Consider the following 19,054-nt stretch of genomic DNA (forward strand, 5'->3'; position numbering starts at 1 on the left):
ATTAGCTATTAACAGTGCGTTACTCTGCTTTACAACCCAGAGCTCTATTTACAAGGCGGAAGCATCTCTCTGCAAACTGAGAGTTAGCCCTAAGATAACACCCCGGCCATCCGTGATTAACGGTGGATATGAGCTGAGTTAACTCTTAGGAGGTGGCTATATGTGACCCAGAGGTCACATATAGCCATCATCCCTGCTATGTGAAACTGGCAGCATCAAAGGGGAGAGCACAGGGCTTCAGTAAACACCACCTGAGAGTACCAGGGAAGACAATAGATTAAGTACAAAGACTAGTTTAACTAGAAACTGTTAATGAAGATTGTAAAGTAAGGCAATCTGTGTCTGAGTTTCACCTTGAGATTGTAAAAATTCCTTTGTTCAGACCTAATGCTTGATGCTTCTTACTATAAAAAAAAAAAGTGGGTTCAGAAACTGGCCTTTGCCACAGCCTTACGAAATCCATCTCTGGCTGTGGTCTCAGCTAGCTGATATGATTTTTGTGCCCCATGGAGATTTACTTTTTTAATTTTAAATCTTTTTCCTGGAATAAACTTTGCTTCTGATTTATTAGGCTTTGGTGGTCTGTCACCATCTTTGTGCGACGCCCGCTGACCCAACATTAAACGTGTGAGCATAGGTACCATAAGGAAAAAGTTTCTTTAGTTCTTGGCTTAGGAGGCTAACCCCCAAAAAAGTCACAGCATTGTCAATGGGCTCATGGTAGAATATGTGCTTGAGGAAATAGAACAAGACAGGAAACCATAGATCAGGGAGGGGCCAGCTTCAACCAATCACTATACCTCACCTTATAAAAGTCCTACCACCTCTTAACATCACCGCTATAGGGACCGCGCTTTTAATAATGCAAATCTCTGGGGTTCCACACTCAAACCGTCTCCAAACCTACCACTAGGCTGTGGCAGACACAGCTTTATACGTATTTTGTCCTCAGCCAGACCAAATGTGGGAATCACCTTCCACTATGAAGTCCCTGCTGAAGGGACTAAGTGATCCCTAATATTCCCCAACTCCACCCTTTCACATGCTCTCATCTTGAATATTAAAATTAGCCTGTGATCTGATTTCATTACCCTTACCCTCCCACCTCCTCCCCGACCCCGTCCGTATCCCGCCTCCTATCTCTTACCTGTGCTGTGCATATTCATATTTTCAATTCGGAAAATAAACAAGGAGGATATTTCTTAAAGCCATGATTCTCCACCGAGATGCAGAGGGCTTCAGCAAGTCCGGGGCTTGGGAGATGCGCGCGTGGGGGGGGGGGGGGGGGGGGGGGGGGGGGGGGAGGTGTTTGTCACAAATGTGAAGTACTACTGCCACCTAGAGGCTCAACACAAAAATGCAGCCTGGATATCTTTACAATATACATACAGGACAGTTTCCCACAGTAAGAACCAAATGTCAGAAGTCCCAAGGCTCAGAAACTCTGACTTATCTCCATTTCTTCAGGAATATCTACCTGTATTGTTGGTTTTGCTTTATCCTGGTGGAGGGAGTGCGGCCTTAACACAGCTGCCAGAGGAGCTTTTAATTTTAATTTTCTCTTTAAGAACCTCTATCATCTCCATATAGTTATTTTTAAGGTCATTTTCTTGTGTTTCTGCTGCGTTGGATTACTGGGGTCTTGCTGTTGTAGGACAGCTAGTTCTGGTGGTGCCACATTGCCCCTTCTGGTTGTTTTCTTACACCAGCATTTAGGCATCTGGCTTTGGGATGATTCTAGGTCTAGGCATTGATTCCTGCGTTTGCCTTTGTAGGATGGGTGTTTTGTTCCTTGGTGTCTCTTTCCTCTATGGTCTTCTGCTCTAAGTGGCCAAGGTTTCTGGTGACTAACTTGTCTTCAGATAGGGTGTCTCTTCTGGGGTTTGAGGGGGGTCTGTGTGGCCTCTGGGATTCCTAGCACACCCTGGCCTCCAGTGCAGCAGAAGTTTTCTGCCATGGCTGGGGTCCCCGGATTTGGTCTGGCCTCTGATAAAGCCAAAGTCTTCATCCAAAGTTGTAGACTGGAATACAGAGCCCCGGGGAGAGGGTGAAGTCTGGTCAGTAATTCTAATTCTAATAGCATCTTCCCACAATCTCAGAAGAACAACACTTTCTAAAGGATATCTAACCACTATATTTGTTGTAAGCCTGATATTATAATAAGCACGATGTTTGATATTTCCTAGTTGTCACAAAACCTACTCTCTTGTGTCATTTAGTTTCGATAATTTACAAAATCTGACTGCTAACAACTGTTGGAGATTATGCATCTCACTTTTTTTTTGAGACAGTTATCCTGGAAGCCACTCTGTAGACCAGGCTGGCCTCGAACTCACAGAGACCCGCCTGCCTCTGCCTCCCAAGTGCTGGGGTTAAAGGCGTGCGCCACCACCACCCAGTTACATCTCACATTTTTAACTTGATCCTCTATCAATGTATTAAATCACTTCATACAGTGTAAAGCTCACAATGTAGGAAAATAGGAGGGCCAGGGATGGCATCTTTAGCCTGATAGTTACACTGTAAGAGGAAGAGGATAAACGCAGGATAGATAGCCAGGAAAGGATGGAAGACCAGGAAAGAGCAACAGTGAACAGTTGGGGCACTGCAATGTCTCATGATATCCAGCAGATGGCAGTGCAGCAAAACAGCTCAATGTTAAAATGTTTCCTATGCTTTCGAAGCTCCTTAAAGAGAAAATTGTGTCGCTCCTTTTTATAGTTGAGAGGTGAATGTTGAAGCAAGCCTTATTTATGCCTTAAAGATTCCTCCTTACAACGCAGAGAATTCAAATGCATCCCCTAAATCTCAACATTTTCCCAGACACCTTTGTGGATCTTTTGGTAGAGTATTTGTCATGTGGCTCTGGTTCTGCTGTAACCTTAAGTTGTGACACAAAGTGCTTGTCCCATGTGGTTTTCCCCACATCCAGCCTCTTCTGCAAGAAAGAGAGGTGAAGGAAAACTTCACCTGTGATTCAGGCTCCAAACCCACAGGAAGAACAGGGCCCGGTTTGCTTTGTAAACAATGTGGCTGGTAAGCGGCACTGTACTTCATGCCTGGGTCTTCTTTCTAGCACCAAACAAGCTGTTGTGCCAAGTTCACATGTGATGGTAGTTTGTTAACATGTTCAACATGTCATCAGAGGGGAGACTAGTAGCCAGGCCATTATAGACACTAACGGATGTGCATGCCAAGTTCATTTTATTATTCTTTTTAACCTTTGGAAATGTCTGGAAAGTTCAGTAGTAAAATGTTTTCCCTTACAGATAGTCTTTCTGCTGTGATTTAACATTTCCCCACTCCTTCCATCAAATACCTTTCCTGTTCTAATGAGAAACAGGAAATTTCCCAGCCACCTGTCACTGATAGCTGCTCTATTAACAAACGTTTGGTGAAGTTTAACAAGACTTCACTAACTCTGAAGTGTGGGGACTCCGTTTACCTACTCTGAATCCACACTATTTCACGTCCATAAACAATCTCCAAACTGTGCTTCTCAGGACCAGAAAGAGAATGCCAAGTAGACTGGCAATAGAGCAGGCTACATAGTAAGGGGAGCTGGGGGGCATTTGCTTCCTCCCCCATCACTGCCCACCCACCCCAAAATTCTTCCAAAGAGAAGCCTGCATTAATCAACAGTAAACTAAGTCACTTTGCTGGAAGTAGTAGAAGGGGTGTGTGTGTGTGTGTGTGTGTGTGTGTGTGTGTGTGTGTGTGTTTGTGTGTGTGTGTGATTAAAAAACAAAGCAATATCCCTCTTGGGGAACTCTTAGACATTGCTACTCTAAATCCTTTATAATGATTCAGAGGACTGATGCAGAATCCAGTAGAGGATCTGGCTTGGCAGTTTTTTGAATCCATGTAAAATGGCATAAACAGTCACAATGAGAAGGAGCAGTCTCCAGTATCAGTCGGTATCAGGTATCATCCTTACTCGAAGTGTAGAAGCTGCTGATCTGTGAGACCTGGTACCTCAGTTTCCACATATAGAAGATTATGGGAACTTGCGTTAACATAGGGATTAAGTTGGAGGGCATATAGGAAGTGCTTATCATTATATATAGTGTTCTAGAAAAAACTCAATGAAGGATTTAGGGTTTTATGAATCACATTAGCAATGTCTTAATATGATCTGAATAGGCCCGCTGCCCAATCTGTCCAAATCCCTTGTCTAAGGAAAAGAAATTATTCCAAACATGTGTCTATAAATCCACTTTATTTTGCCTTTGAACTAGGAAAACATTCGCCTATATAGATCCATTTGTAAAATATTAATTTAAACAGAGGAACAAATGGCACATTGAAAAGGTAGATCATTTCTTCTGTTTTTCTACTTAGTCATCTCCTAAGTAGAACTTACAGTTGGAGAAACAACTGTATTTAAGGCATAGAATCATTCCTCTACAGTTTTATTCTTGATTCCATAAAATGTCCCATTCCCATGAATTCCTTACAATTTGGAACTAACTGTTCCAAATTTTTTCATGAAGAAAAAAAAAAAAACAGTAGAAATTTTTATAGGTCCCAACTGTAAACTCTAAGATCTACATTTCTTCTTACTGGTTCTTCAAAATATGTTGCCCCCAGAAAGTTAGAATGCAAATTTATTGCGTGTATAACGTGAAAAGATCTGAAATGTTTTAATATAAAATGTTAAAATCTTTGATTGTTATCTTAATCTTTCATAAACATAATAGAGAAATTTTCTTATAGAATCACATAAACAAAATTTACTATAATCAATGCTTTGAAGGCATACAAATAAGAGCACTTATGTTTTTTAAAGAAATCATTTTTAAGGTGACAAAAAAGATGTCACTTAAGGTAAAGTGCTATTTCAAAACAAGTACTTCATTTTAACTTTCAATTTTTGCAGATATACCCAAAATATCCTTAGAATTGCACATGACAAAGTGGGCAGATTCAAAACTAAAGCCGCAGGGTGAGTAAAAACAGAACATTCACACTCCCTGTGAAAAGCAATGGAGGAATATCGTTTCCCCATCAAATCAAGCCGGTGTCCCAACATGAAAGCAATGTAGCTACACAAACACTCCAATTCAAACAAGGTCTCAGCCATCCTCAGACTTTCCTCAATGCTTTGTTATTTCTCCCAGCACCAGGTCTGGCAAAAAAGCCACTCTGAGGCCTCTTGGGGACGGTAGGTTAAATGGCCTTTGAGATCAAAATGTTTCCTTGTGACTTGGATTTAAACTCTTCAGTAGTTAAGACGCCCCTTTTAATTGCATTACTTGACTTCTTTGCAGACGTGACCTGATTGGGGATTCGGGACTCTTAATTCTATGCATTTGAAACAGCTGGAGATAAACTGGGGGCCGCCCTCCCTCTTTTTTCTCCACGTCCTCTTCTCCAATCTGAAAATTCCAAGCGATTCCAAGTCACAGAAAACTTGGGTTTTTGAGAATAAACAAGACAGTTCTAAACCGATGAGTCAGGTTTATAATTATGATCAGAAAATGAGCGGGGTGAGCACGGAATCCCAGTTTTAAAACCTCACTATGATAAGACAACCCCCAAGTCTTCTTTTGGGCAATGATGAATCTAATGACTGGTTTGCAAAGAAAACTCCCATCAGGCACCCTGCTGACCTAAGAATCCAACTACGCTCAACTGGAGTAGCGCCAACATTCTTCTATCCCTAATAGGAATGTGTCTGCCGTTCAAATGCAAGGTGGGGACTCCTGGGGTGTTACGCACATTTCAGAAAGGATAGAGAAGTTGCTCCCTCCCTCACTCAACGAGTTGTGTTAAATTTAGAGTATTATGTGGCAGTGGCAGGTGAGTGGCAGGGACAGTCTGAGCGAAGAGCTTCCTGTTTCGGTTAGACAGTTTCAGACGAAATACACTGCCTGCCACCCTTTAAAGTCCATTCCAACCGTGGTGTTTCATGATTATGTGGACGCTCAAAGTGATGTCGACCCATTGGAAGAGGAAAGGGTTGATTGGGAAACTAATAAAAGACAATCTGATGTATATTAACCATTGCCTTTCAAAGAGTCTCAAATACCCGTTTGCTACTCTATATAAAAATTGAGACACTCCACCCAAAGCCAGCTCTGCATCTTCACTCTCTGCCAGCACACCCAGTGCGTCCTTAAGAATGAGAAGAAAGAGAGAGACAGGGTCTTTCTGATGGCAAAACTTCTGCCCAGTGGCCTCTGCTTTGGTTATGCCTTGGAGTCACCCTTAAATACAGTAAATTCCAATGCCCTGACCTCCTCCAGGGAGCTAAGCTTTACAATGAGAACAGATCCTGAATGAGAAAACTCTAGGCTACTCCAGATTTCTTGGTTGTTGGTTATTTCCCCTTATAAATATGTTAGCAAAACAGTAATTAATAATTTTCTTGGGAGGTGATACTCTGTCAAAATAAAACACTTCCAAAATGTGAACAATCCGGCGGCCTCGGGTCCATCAGCCTTGAAGATTCCCAAGGATAAGGCCACACTGGTCACGTGAGGTTGCGGCCTGGCACAGCTGTAGCGGTGGATTCCTCGTCTTTCTTATCCAGCTCCCTTGCTACCGAGTAGGCCACTGAGCCATTGGTCCATAGCGGCAGCTTGGGATTTGATTCTTTGGCCAGGAACCGCAGCTGTGTTCTCTTCATCCTCTTTACAATCCTCGCGAAGCCAAGCAGTACGGAGCTAAACATCATGGCAAATCCGCAGAGCAGGAATGCTGCGGTGTAGCTGCCGGTCGTGTCCACCAGCCATCCTGCGGCAGAGGCAAAACCGCATTGCTGAACTGAAAATTCAATTACCGGATTTACCCACACTCAAATTGAATCGGTTTGCAGGATGACCACACAGACCACAGCCACCATGACCGAATGAAAAGCAGATGGTCTGAAATTACCATGCAGCAGCTGAGAAATACATTCAGATTCATTAGGGTAACTCATAACATAATTTAATAATTGCTATCAAGTGGAGGACTTAGAACAGCCCTCTGACATACATGGACCTAATCTACATGGGAAGTAGAAAAAAGACAAGCTCTCCTGAGTAAATTGGGAGAATGGGGACCACGGGAGAGGGTTGAACGGGAGGGGAGAGGCAGGGAGGGGAGCAGAGAAAAACGTAGAGCTCAATAAAATCAGTTTAAAAAAGAATACTTCTATATTTTCAGATAAAAAAGAATAGCTCTCTGTACTCAGTCATCACACAACAAATATTAGTGATTATTAACTCCATGAAATTTGGTAGAAAAGATTCGAATTTAAATTTCATCACTTGTAACTTTAAACATCATTTAAATTATTAAAGTTGGATCATTTACATAGGGGGTTGAGTGGACATGCGAAATGCTAGTAGAATTCCCAGACCCCACACACTATTTTAAGTAACCTAATAGGCTTCAATTCAGTACCCAGTTGTCAATGGAAGCCTAACCACTCATATCCCACTCAAATATAAGGACTTCGGGCCATTGCTTCTTGGCCTTTTGGCTAAGGTTGAATGTGGTGGTGTGTATTGTTTTAAATGAACACACCTGAGGCCACACATCCACAACCACAGATTGGTTTTTAATGGTGTTGCTGTTGTAGCTTATCAATCCCAATATCTATGCCAGCCACAAAATTTGAGGACAACCATGCTGTATGAAGAGAAAAATATGGGTCACAAGGATCAGAGAATCGGAGGCTTGAAGCAGGCAGCTACTTTGTAATTGACGAGGGGCATCTTTAAATTTTTCCTCAAAACATCATTCATGTGCCAGCAATCCACCAGGAAAGCACACCGCTTCTCTTTATGCCCACTTCAAACCCAGCCGTCCAAAGGGTGTGTAAAGATTAATTCACAGTCTACAAAGTTCCCCACGATCCGTACTCCCTGCATACATTTCTGCTATGGTCTGATTCATGTGTGGATTTCCATAGGAGCAAAGTAGTCATTTTGAAAGTCAATAGACATTCATCAGCTTCCTCCCGTTTGCATTAAAATGGGATCTTAATTTCCTGTCATAAATCTCTAGCTCACAATTTCTAAAATATACTTTCATCAGTTTGCACAAAAACTTCAATGTCACCAACACTTAGTACATACAAATGATAAAGAATGCAGAACCCTGTCCTCCGCTCTCAGAACCACACCGTCATGCTACTGCCTGTCCTTTTGACCTCACCAACCACTGCTCCATTTTGGAAGCAAAAGTTCCTTCTGGATGTGCCTGGATTACTTAGAATTGGAACAAATCGGAACAAGTTCTTTTACCTCTACTATTACTATGAACTGGAATAATACACTGATATAAGGACTTTCTCTTTCCAGGCAAGCCACCATCGTTACTTGGTTGGGACAAGATTATAAACGAATAATGTGGGCAGGGCTGCGTCTCTTTGGTGGCTCCTGCATTCCCGTTGTCTTTGTCTCTCACTCTTCCCTAACTCACGCGATAAGTTTTTCCGAGCCTGTGGAGTAGCATTGGTGTTCGTGAGAGTGTGTTCACTTCTTCCACATCGCTATGACAACAGTGCCTAGCACGTCTTTAATGCTTACCTGCAATGGGTGGGCTCACCAAGTACGGCACTGCATGAAGGAAGTAGACCACGCCAAGCGCTGATGACAAAGAGGTGGTCCCCACTATCTCTGCAGTCACTACTGGGATCAAGGTAACGTAGGCTCCATCAAAGTAGCCAAAAGTACAAGAGAAAGGCACAAGAAGGGGGAAACTTTGAAGCATTGGGAGACACAGATAGCACAGCCCATCTAGTGCCACGGCAAAGAGGTAGCAAACATACCGGTAATTCTTCAGACACCTACGGATGGGAAGAACAATGATGAGAATGGGACTCACGGGTTCCGTAAAAGCGATTTTGAAGCAAGCCATGAAGCTGTAGGCACTGCAGCTATTTACACGGATCCCTTCCTATTTGTGCTATCTTCAACTGCTCTTTTCTTTTTAAAGATCAAATGTTTAAGTGTGTGTGGGGGGGTGCATATGTGAGCATGAGCATCAGATCCCATGGAGGCCAGAAGAGGGTGTGGTATTCCCTGGAGCTGGAGTTACAGATGGCTGGGAACTGCTCAGTGTGGGTGTTAGGAACTGTCCCCCAGTGTTCCGCAAAAGTACCAAGTGTTCTTTATGGCAAGGCAGTCTCCCCAGCCCCTGCAATCCCCTACTTGTTCTACTGGCAAATGCAAATAAATTGATGTCTGTAGGGAGCATAGTGCGGTGGTTCTCTGAAATTAGATGGGCACGAGATTGCTGCTTCGCTGTGTAACTCTAATCTAAAATTTCTTCACCATAAACTGAGGCTATCTGCTTCAATATCTATAAAAATGGTTGTGACATAACACACAGCATGTCCAGAGGCTACAGTTTTCTAAGCACCTACCATATTGAGTGCTTTGAGATGTGGGAGCCATTGGTATGGAACACACAGCAAATGCTCAATAACTCAACTGGTCACACACGGCCGAGACTGGAACGTGGTGATGGTCTGACTTAAGACTAAGCCCCATCTGCAGACTTCCCGACGGTACTTCCACTCCATTCCTCTCTGCGACCCCATCCCCTCCATGATTCCAGTTATTTGAAAAACTATACAGATGTCAGCTCTGGCCATTTGCAAATGCTCTCTCTCAGTATCCTCCAAATATTATACTGACTTGTTGAACAGGAGGAGATGCTCGAGAGCCTGAGCACTAGGTGAGTTTTCCCTGGACTATGGGGTTAGCAAGAGACGGAGCTGGCACGAGAATTTAGGTCTTGTGCCTAGCTATGCCTCCTTCAGTTTACATGTCGCTTCTGTCTGAATCAACACTGTGCCGGGGACATCGCCCTCCGCCCTTCCTTTGCCCTTAATTTAAACTGTGGAAGTACTGGGGAGTGGTTCAGTGAGTTTGTCCAGAATGGGAGGTGCTAGTTTTATCACCAGCAAAGCACAAAACAAGGAGAACCCATCCTAAATATCATATTAATAACGCTAGAGAGTGACAGTCACATCCTGATTAACTAAAGCATAATTTGTATGAAGCTGTGATATTCTCTTCGGTCATAACTCAAATGTAAAATTCCTCATCCAGGGCACCATTAGAAGTTTGCAGTCTTCAATCCAAACTGGCTGTAGATTTCCTATAAATTTAGTCTCTAAGTTTACAACATCCTGAAAGTATTCTTCTCCCATGTTCAGATCTATATGTGTGGCTAAAGACAATGTGTATGTGCGGTATTGTACCTGAGCCTCCTACCTGGACTAGATTCAGCTCCCCTTTCTGCTACTAGGTAATCCCTGGGATGATTCAAAGCAAGTTAAAACCACGGCAGCCGACGAGCAGTAGTCTCTGTGGAGGACTAATTTGCCTCAGTTGGAATTAAAACTGGCATTGGGACTTTCAGTTGTCCTGACCCTGTGCAGTTCAGACAGACTCATCAACCTAAGCAGTCTTGAACAAGGATGGACAAATTAGGGTCACATCTAGTTTGCTGTTTATGTAAATTATACCTCCCCCCATTTTAAATAGTTGGAAACAAAAAAGCAAACGATATTTGGTAAAATATAAAAATTTCAAGAAACTGATGTTTAAATGTGCATTGATGCTCATGGGCACACAGCTGTTTTGGGGCTTTGATGGCTGTCCTGGGGAGTCATGACAAAGATGATGTGATCTACAAAGCCAAACAATGTTTACTCTATGTCCCTTTACATAAAAAAGTTTGCCAAAATCTAATCTATAGGAATCAGCAAGAAAGCCATCTTCAGATATCAAAATCACCCTTCAAAGGTAGGTGTGACAAGGTAAGGTCGGCGGAAACTTGGGCCTTAAAGTCCCCTTGAAGAAACCAGTTGTGTTTTCATAGATTTTTTTTTTTTAATTTTACCTTCTGTCAGTAAGCCATCCAAATGTGATGTTGCCAACAATATCTATCACCCCGAGTATGGACATAAGGAAGGCCGCTTGCTGGTGGCTCACTCCGACACTCAAAGCGTAAGGCACCAAGTACACAAAGAGAGGGCTGCAGCCGTAAGCCATGAACAGAACGGAGACCGCTAGCACGACGAAGTCCGACATCAGTAAAAAACCGTATTCCTGCTGCAGAGAGCAGCAGAGGCAGGTCCGTGCCCATTCTTTGGTCAAAGGTGAATAGGGAGACGCCTGTTTGCAGATTTCCCTCTGCGTTCCGTGGTCATGATTCTTCTCTGGATTCGAATGGTCCTCTTTAAGAGTAATCGGACGCATCAAAGCGCCGCAGACACAGAGATTCAAAACGAACCCTCCAAGAATGAGCAGGGCTCCTCGCCAGGAAAACTGTTCGATAAGGAGTTGAACGACAGGAGCCAGGATGAAGGTGCCAATGCCACTGCCTGACATAGCAATCCCGTAAGCCAGGGCTTTCCGCCTGCTGAAATACTTGCCAACCATGGCAATAGCCGGAGAGTAACAAAGTGCAAATCCGAGACCTGGGAGACAGAGAAGACCGTGAGTGCTGGTTCCCGATGAGCGGCCAGTGGGGGGAAAACGGTCTTGGAACAGGATGGCTGGGATTGAAAAGAATCTGATCGTCCAGGACATCCCTTTAAAGCTGTTTGTATACCCAGCTGAAAAATTAGTCTTCCTGTCAGTCATCCATAACTAGCAAAATACACAACCTAACGTGGCATTCTTCTTAGGGAGAATACACTAAAAGAAATGATTTCTCAAAGAAAAGAGAATACAGAACTTGAAAAAAAGCACTATTCAAGGTAAACTGGAATTTAACTAGCAAAATTTAGAAAATGCTAAGAAACGAATTCCTCCCTCCTTCCCTTTTCCTGTACCCTCTCTCCCTCCCTGCCTGTTTTTGTAGGTTATATTAGCTAAATGATTGCCTCAACTCTTAAAGCCTGAGGAGACACAGCTTTGACATCTGTGCCACCCTGGATTGGTACAGAAAGAGGACACGTGAGTACATGGAAGTTGCAGAATAATTTCACTTAGGTGGGATACATCATAGAATAGGAAACATTACACAGAAATATGGAGCTGGGAAATAGACCTCATGGTCTTCAGAAAAATGCCAATAGTCCCAAAGGCTTTTAAAAGCTTTCTGACTTCTATTACCTTAGTCTAACTTAGACAATCTACAGGGCTTCAAGCCCAGGTTTTGGAACATGTAGGTAATTTGCCTCCACACATCTACAGATAGCTGTGAGGTAATAGAGCACATCTGAAGGCTGTTGGTGCCAGAGAAGAGAACGAGAACTGCTCCCAGCTCTTGTTCTCATGGTTAGCAGATGGATGGGTTTCCAGTGGGACTTGTAGCGCTAAACCAGACCAATTTGAGTCTAGCAAATTAGCAGTGAGGCCCTTTGAGTTACTCCGTCTTTGTACCTTCCTTAGCGACAGCCTCCCTATGAGCTTACATCCACTACCCACCTAATTCATGCTACATTCATAGCGTAGTACTCAGACAGGAGTGGGTACCACTTTCCATGCCTGTATCAGTGATGAACAGAATCCCACCTTTGTCCTTCCAGTCAACTTCATTCAGATCCTATGCAGTCCCCTTAAAGTATAGCTTCTGGGATGTACATGTTCTTCTCATTTCATAAGATCCATTATGATTTTCTAAAGTGATGTTTCTATATCACTGAGAGAATGTGAAATAGGAGGATAGCTGTGGCCACGTGCTATCTTTTCTAAATTGAAATTCCCACTTATTGGATAATAATACTCATAATAAAGCCAGGACTACTCAGGCTGAGCACAGTGTTTAGAGTCTTAGCAAAGGCAGATGGAGAATGACTATTGTGGACCATCTATACTGTGCTGAGTCATTTATCATTTCTTCTGAGTACAGAATGTCAGGCATATATAATACCAGAAGGAAACATTATTTTTCACCACATGGCTAAATTAACGTGGCGAGGCATGCTCACTAGCGCAGTGGAACCACAGTTCCGACTCTGTGTAACTGCTATGTCGGGAGCCATTAGCTAAGTCAACTACATTATGTGTCTAGCAAAATGAATATTCTCTATGTCTGCTTTGCTTATGTGCTTGACAACACCTGTTTAAAGTGTGTCGAGGCATGAGGAAGAAAGTGTACTCACCTGTAAGAACTCCCAGGGTGAGGTAGAGATGCTTCAGGTTGGTGGCAAATGAGCCCAGGATGAAACCAGTAGATGCCAGCAAGCCACCCAGCATGATTCCCACTTGGCAGGATAAGTGGTTACTGACAACACTCCCCAGTGGAGCTTCGAAAACAACAAACAGGTCAGTAGAAATGCTTTGGGGGACCTTGAAAACGATGTGGGTTTTGGAGCTTTGGAAATGGATACCCAGGGAAAAGCGACCCATTGGAAACTACACAACCAGGAGGAGGACAAGGATGGAGATAAGATGCCCTGACTTAGATTCACTATTTATCCTTAGCATCATTCTCTTCATACTCCCAGACTAGAGGGTGACTTTTTGTTTATATTTTATTACATTTTCATTTATTTATTTATTTATTATGTTTTTATTTATTTGTATTTATTTACTTTTACATGCATGAATGTTTGCCTGCATGTATGCCTATACAACATGTGCATCCTGGTGCCAGTTGGGGTCAAAAGAGGTTGTCAGATCCCCTAGCACTGGATTTACAGAGGGTTGCAAGCTGACATGGGTTGCTAGAAATGAAACCCATGTCCTCTATAAGAATATCAAGTGCTCTTCACTGCTGAGCTATCTCTTCAGACAGAAAGTGGGTTTTTGTTTTGTTTGTCTTGTTTTGTTTTGTTTTGCTTTTTTAACAGAGGAATCAATTCTTTATTTAAATTGCATTCACTTGCTCAAGGATTTTATATGCAGTATTGTTTTTACAATGTAACAGAAATAATGACAGCTACCTGACGCTTTCTTGTGGAATATTTGTTTACACTGTGTGGAGATGTGTCTCTGTGATTGGTTTAATAAAGATCTGAATAGCCAAGAGTTAGGCAGGAGAGATTGGGCAGGACCTCTGAGCAGACAGAAATTCAGGGGTAGAATCTAGAGCAGTAGGAGATGCCAGCAAGACACTGAAGTTGGACATATGGCACAGAGGAGCGTTAAGAATGTAGATTAATAAAACAGGCTATTTAAGTTATAGCAGTTAGTTGGGGAAAAGCATAAGATAAGGCCAAGATTTCATAATTAATAATAAATCTGTGTTATTACTGGGGAGCTGGTAGTCCTGACAAGAAAGTACTACTACAATGAGTGGATTTTTATTTTGAAGGAGAAAAAAAAAACAAAACAAAATTATGGTCTTACCAGTATCCCTAAAAAAACTACCAGAAGAGCTGAGCTCCTAAATATCTGTTTCATGTGCTCAGTTTTGAACCAATCAGTTAAGATTGGAGACTCATGCATAACACACTCTGTTACCAGCCAGCATCTCCTACAAGCTAAAGCTGTGGCTGTTAGGCTGTTTAACCCTGGGAGAATGGGAATGAGCAAATCCCTGGGGACTATGTTGAATCTCAGGGGTGCTGCTGCTACTGTGGTTACCAGACAGTGAAAACACATATTTTTGTCATAATCTAAACCAGACTTGATGAGGACGTTACACCAGCTTCAACAAGGAAGTTTCATCACACAGCAGATTGTCTTCAGGGGCTGTCTCAGGGCAACCGTGTAGTCTCTTGTTCATGCTCTGAATTCTCATAGTATAGAACTGGGTGAGCAGGTAGACACGTGTAAACAGGCACAGCAAGGCTCACTATCTTTCACAGAACATAAATACACTCTTTTACCCTGTCCAGAGCCTACGCTGTCATAGTGACCACACTGTTATTGCTCTGTGGAGAATCACAAATATTCTCCAAAAGATAACATGGAGGGAAATGAGTCATTCATATCCTCTGAAGCCTGCTGATATGAACGTTGTGGCTAACAATATGACCCTGAAAATCCAGCGCTAGCTCAAGGAGGGGAACTACACAGAGAACCCAAATATATGATTTTCTCAATACTTTTAAGTTGAAAAGTAAATTTAAGTCTTTTCAAAAAATTTTTCAGTCTACCCTAGAACCAGAAATATACTTCAACACAATTCCACTGATTCCTAAACCTAGACATTTAAAAATAAGCGTGCTATTTTCTTAATTAAAATTATTAAAAATGAAGAAAAATAACAAAATTTAAGTCATCAGAAATAAGTACTATAACTTGGTACTTAGAATGGAGTCAGATGAATTCATCATGACTTATTGATCAGTATAGTACTTCCCTTTTGCCACTGAAACAAAAATTTTAGATTTATTTATTTTATATTTTGTGTATGGCTGTTTTGCCTGTATGTTTGTACGTACACCACATCTGTGCCTGGTTTTCACAAAGATCAGAAGAAGGTATCAGATTCCCCAGGACTGGAGGAACAAATGGTTGTTGGCTGCCATGTGTGTCTTAGGAATTGAACTTGGGTCCTCTGCAAGAGCAGCAAGTGCTCTTAACCACTGAGCAATCTTTCCAACTCCAGATAAAAGTTTTTTAAGAGACAACAGTTTCTAATGCATTTAGGATTTATCTTAATGAAAGGATAGAGCAGGTCCCAACTAGAAGTGGATTGTTCCGATTTAATGTAACCTTAGGAATTCACTAGCAAACAAAGCTAGGAAATTTGGCTCAAAATTTATAAAATTAGAAGTTTAGTATCCTCTACCACAGATGCAATGTTAGTTCCCATGAGTTTCTGGAACACTATCCATGTCCTAGAGAACACATTTAAGGCTTTATAGATGAAGTTATGACCACGGGGAGTATGCTTAGCTCTTGATCACACACTCCTACCCTTCTGCAATATTTCTCTTATTCATGGAAAGATGAAATCTGTGATTTAAATTTGAAACCCTCTGAGAAAGAATCAGAAAGAAAGCCAAGACTTGAGATAGGATCCATCACTGTTGGCACTCATTTAAGGAGACCATATAGAATGGTTCATGGACCATCTAGGGCCAAACCACCTTGAAAGCACCTGATCCCATTGAATCTTGGAAGCTAAGTGAGGCTGGTCCCTGTTATTATCTGGATGGGAGAAATGGCTTACTGTCCTGTCTAATGTATGCGTGCATGACTAGAGAACGAGAAGGCCATCAAATTTGGAAGACATAAGCCGTGTATGTTCTGCCCATGTATGTAATTCCTCCCCAGATAATCACAAGCTCTATGACACTCAGATCCAGGTTAACCAAATGATGTGCGTCTTTCTCAGTGTATTGACAAACTCCTCCATCTGGCATTAGGCAAGACCGTCAATTCCAAAAGCAAGTCCTGTTACGTTTAGCTGAAGATGAGATCGGTCCTCTTGTTTTTCAGTCTTAACTAGTAAGTCCTTCCACTTAGCAAACTAAAAGTAAAGACAGTGTCACTTGTCTCAGTCAGAAGCCATTGTCATGTTCAGTTCCACGGTACCCAGGAGCTGTCAACCCTGGAAACAATACTCACCACAGAGCATTGTCACACAGTCCACAATGGAATGGATCCAGGCTGTTTGTGAATAATCCTGAGCAAAGTACGTCTGAAACTCCACAAAGAAAATGGAGATACATCTGAAAAAAAACACAATGCAGGCATTTCATACCAAAGAGAAATGAAGATGGAATTGAAGCAGAACCTAACATTGTTTCTCAATTAGCTGCTGCAGTTTCAAAGGATTTTAGCTACTCAGCTATGATCAGTAGGAAAACCAGGAGTTGACCGTTGGGGCCATTCTGAGGAACCAGAAAATAAGTGTTCTATCACCAGGGAGACTGCTGAAACCATGGAGATAGGAAGATCACTCACTGCTCTAACAAGGTATTATGGAAAAAAAAAACACGTTAAGAACATGTCAAATATATAAGCGTATTGTCAAATATCATTAATAATATTTTCTCTACAGTGCTTTCAAAAGTAATAGAAACTTTATACTTGAAAAAGTGAAGAATAACATAAAAAATAAGCCTCAGAAACTTTACTTCTAATATTTTACAAAGGCCGTAATCTGATGATAATAATGATGATAGATGTAATGCAATGAATATAGTCTAGAGAACAGTTTATTATAGTTGAATATTGTAACTGACCTGTCTGTCATTAAAAGACTTGTCTTGAGCTGGGCGGTGGTGGTGCACACCTTTAATCCCAGCACTCAGGAGGCAGAGGCAGGCAGATCTCTGTGAGTTTGAGGCTAGCCTAGTCTACAAGAGCTAGTTCCAGGATAGGCTCCAAAGCTACAGAGAAACCCTGTCTCGAAAAACCAAAAAAAAAAAAAACAAAATCAAAATACAAAAAAAAAATTGACTCGGCTACTTTTATAGTGCTGTAATAAGACACTGTGACCAAGGCAACTTAGAGAAGAAAGAGTTTCTTTGGAGCTTACAGTTTCAAAGAGTTGAAGTCGAGAGACCATCATGGTGGGGAACATGGAAGCAGGCAAGCAGGCTTGCTGCTGGCACAGGAGCTGAGAGCTTACATCTTTGATTCACAAGCACAAGGCAGTGAGAGAAAAATCTAACTGGGGAGGGTGGTTTGGGAACCCTCAAAGCCTGGCCCAAGTGACACACCTCCAAGGCCACACCTCCTAATATCTTACCAAATGGGGACTAAGCATTCAACTATATGAGTCTATGAGGGTCATTTCATTCCAACTACACCAAAACTGATTAAACAAATTATGATATAAAATAAAATAAAATTGTATTAAATATTTTTAAATGATATTGATCTGTATCTAATGATTTGGAAATAAATTTATAACATGATTTAACTAAAGAAAAAAAAGTAAGGGCCGGTAATTGACATAAAGATTCTTGTCCCCAAGCTTAAAAACCTGAGTTTGACCAGTGTACCCCACTTGGTGGTAGGAGAGAACAAATTCCCATGAGTAATTCTCCGCTTTCTGTATGTGTGCCCCCACTTCAAATGTAAAAGAATCTAAAAGTTACAGAACAGTTCATGGAGCAAGAACTTATTTTTAAGGCATAGTTCATATAAATAAACAAAAAGCCCGGCAGCTGAGCTGGCTCAGGCCCTTTGTGTATTTTGGTTAATCGTTATATGAAAATGATGGGACTGTAACTATTCTAACCTTCTTATAGATTTCAAATGATTTCCCACTCAAGATGGTTTCTTACATATTGTCATGAATCTATGTTCAGCAAAAAATAAAAGGGTAATAACGTTCATGATGTTAAACATAATTACCTACGGAGTGTGCGAGGCAATAGTCTATCACAGCACTGCTTGGAAGGAGCCTCATACAGATTCATTTCATGACCTTACTTAGGGCCAGGCCCTTTAGAGGTGAATGACAGCAGAGAAAGAACACTGGTCATGTTGCTTGCGGAGAAGAGGCTATGCATCTTTCTGGATGTGTCCACATTACAACTCTTCACGATTCAGCAGCCCATAGCCAGCTGCTGTCTATAGCCTTTGACTGCTCTGCAGGTGCTTCTAGATAAAATGATGGGTGGTGGAGAGATTGGGGAAGGAAGTGAAGTCGGTGGGATCAGGACAGCTGGGTGACACATTCCAAAGCACGAACCTTGATAGATGCTCAGCTCTCACTGAATTAAAATTCTGTTTTTGTTGTTTATTGGTTTTGTTTTCGTTTTTTTTTTTTTTTTAAGACAGGGTTTCGCTGCTTAGCCCTGGCTGTCCTGGAACTTGTTTTGTGGACCAGGTTGACCTCAAACTCACAGTGATTTGCCTGCCTCTGCCTCCTTAGTGCTGAGATTAAAGGTGTGCACTACCACCACCTGGCTGAATAAGACTTCTTAATAACTATACCTTTGGAATTAGATTTATAACTGAACTTCAATGGAGGAACAGAGGCTTCATGTGAACACAGGACACACATTCCCTATAAGGTGAAGAGTAACAGATAGAAAGCTGAAGATGGCTCCGTGGATAATGTGTTTAATGGACAAACATAAAGACCCAAGTTTAGATCCCCAGAACCCATAGATAAACTAGGTGTGGCATAATCTGCCTATAATGTCAGCTCCAGGGATATGGAGCCAGGAATACCCCAAGACTCTTTATGTATGAGTACATGCTTGTGTACACACATATGTGTAGATCTGCATAAATACACA

At 41.9% G+C, this 19,054-nt stretch overlaps 1 protein-coding gene across 3 annotated transcripts in view; it reads right to left on the reverse strand.

Moving 5' to 3' along the window:
- Positions 1–4,200: 4,200 nt before the first annotated feature.
- The window catches only part of Slc16a12 (solute carrier family 16 member 12), a 79,668-nt gene continuing 64,814 nt past the window's right edge, over positions 4,201–19,054 (reverse strand). For all 3 annotated transcript variants that reach the window (XM_038330783.1, XM_038330800.1, XM_038330792.1), the window contains 5 exons: positions 16,422–16,525; positions 13,061–13,204; positions 10,849–11,428; positions 8,523–8,782; positions 4,201–6,738 (listed from right to left, as the gene is read on the reverse strand). In XM_038330783.1, the coding sequence (XP_038186711.1) occupies positions 6,476–6,738; positions 8,523–8,782; positions 10,849–11,428; positions 13,061–13,204; positions 16,422–16,525 (1,351 nt within the window). In that variant the 3' untranslated portion in view covers positions 4,201–6,475. The remainder of the gene's footprint in view (positions 6,739–8,522; positions 8,783–10,848; positions 11,429–13,060; positions 13,205–16,421; positions 16,526–19,054) is intronic.

This window comes from Arvicola amphibius, chromosome 1, assembly GCF_903992535.2.
Source record: "Arvicola amphibius chromosome 1, mArvAmp1.2, whole genome shotgun sequence".
NCBI lineage: Eukaryota > Metazoa > Chordata > Mammalia > Rodentia > Cricetidae > Arvicola > Arvicola amphibius.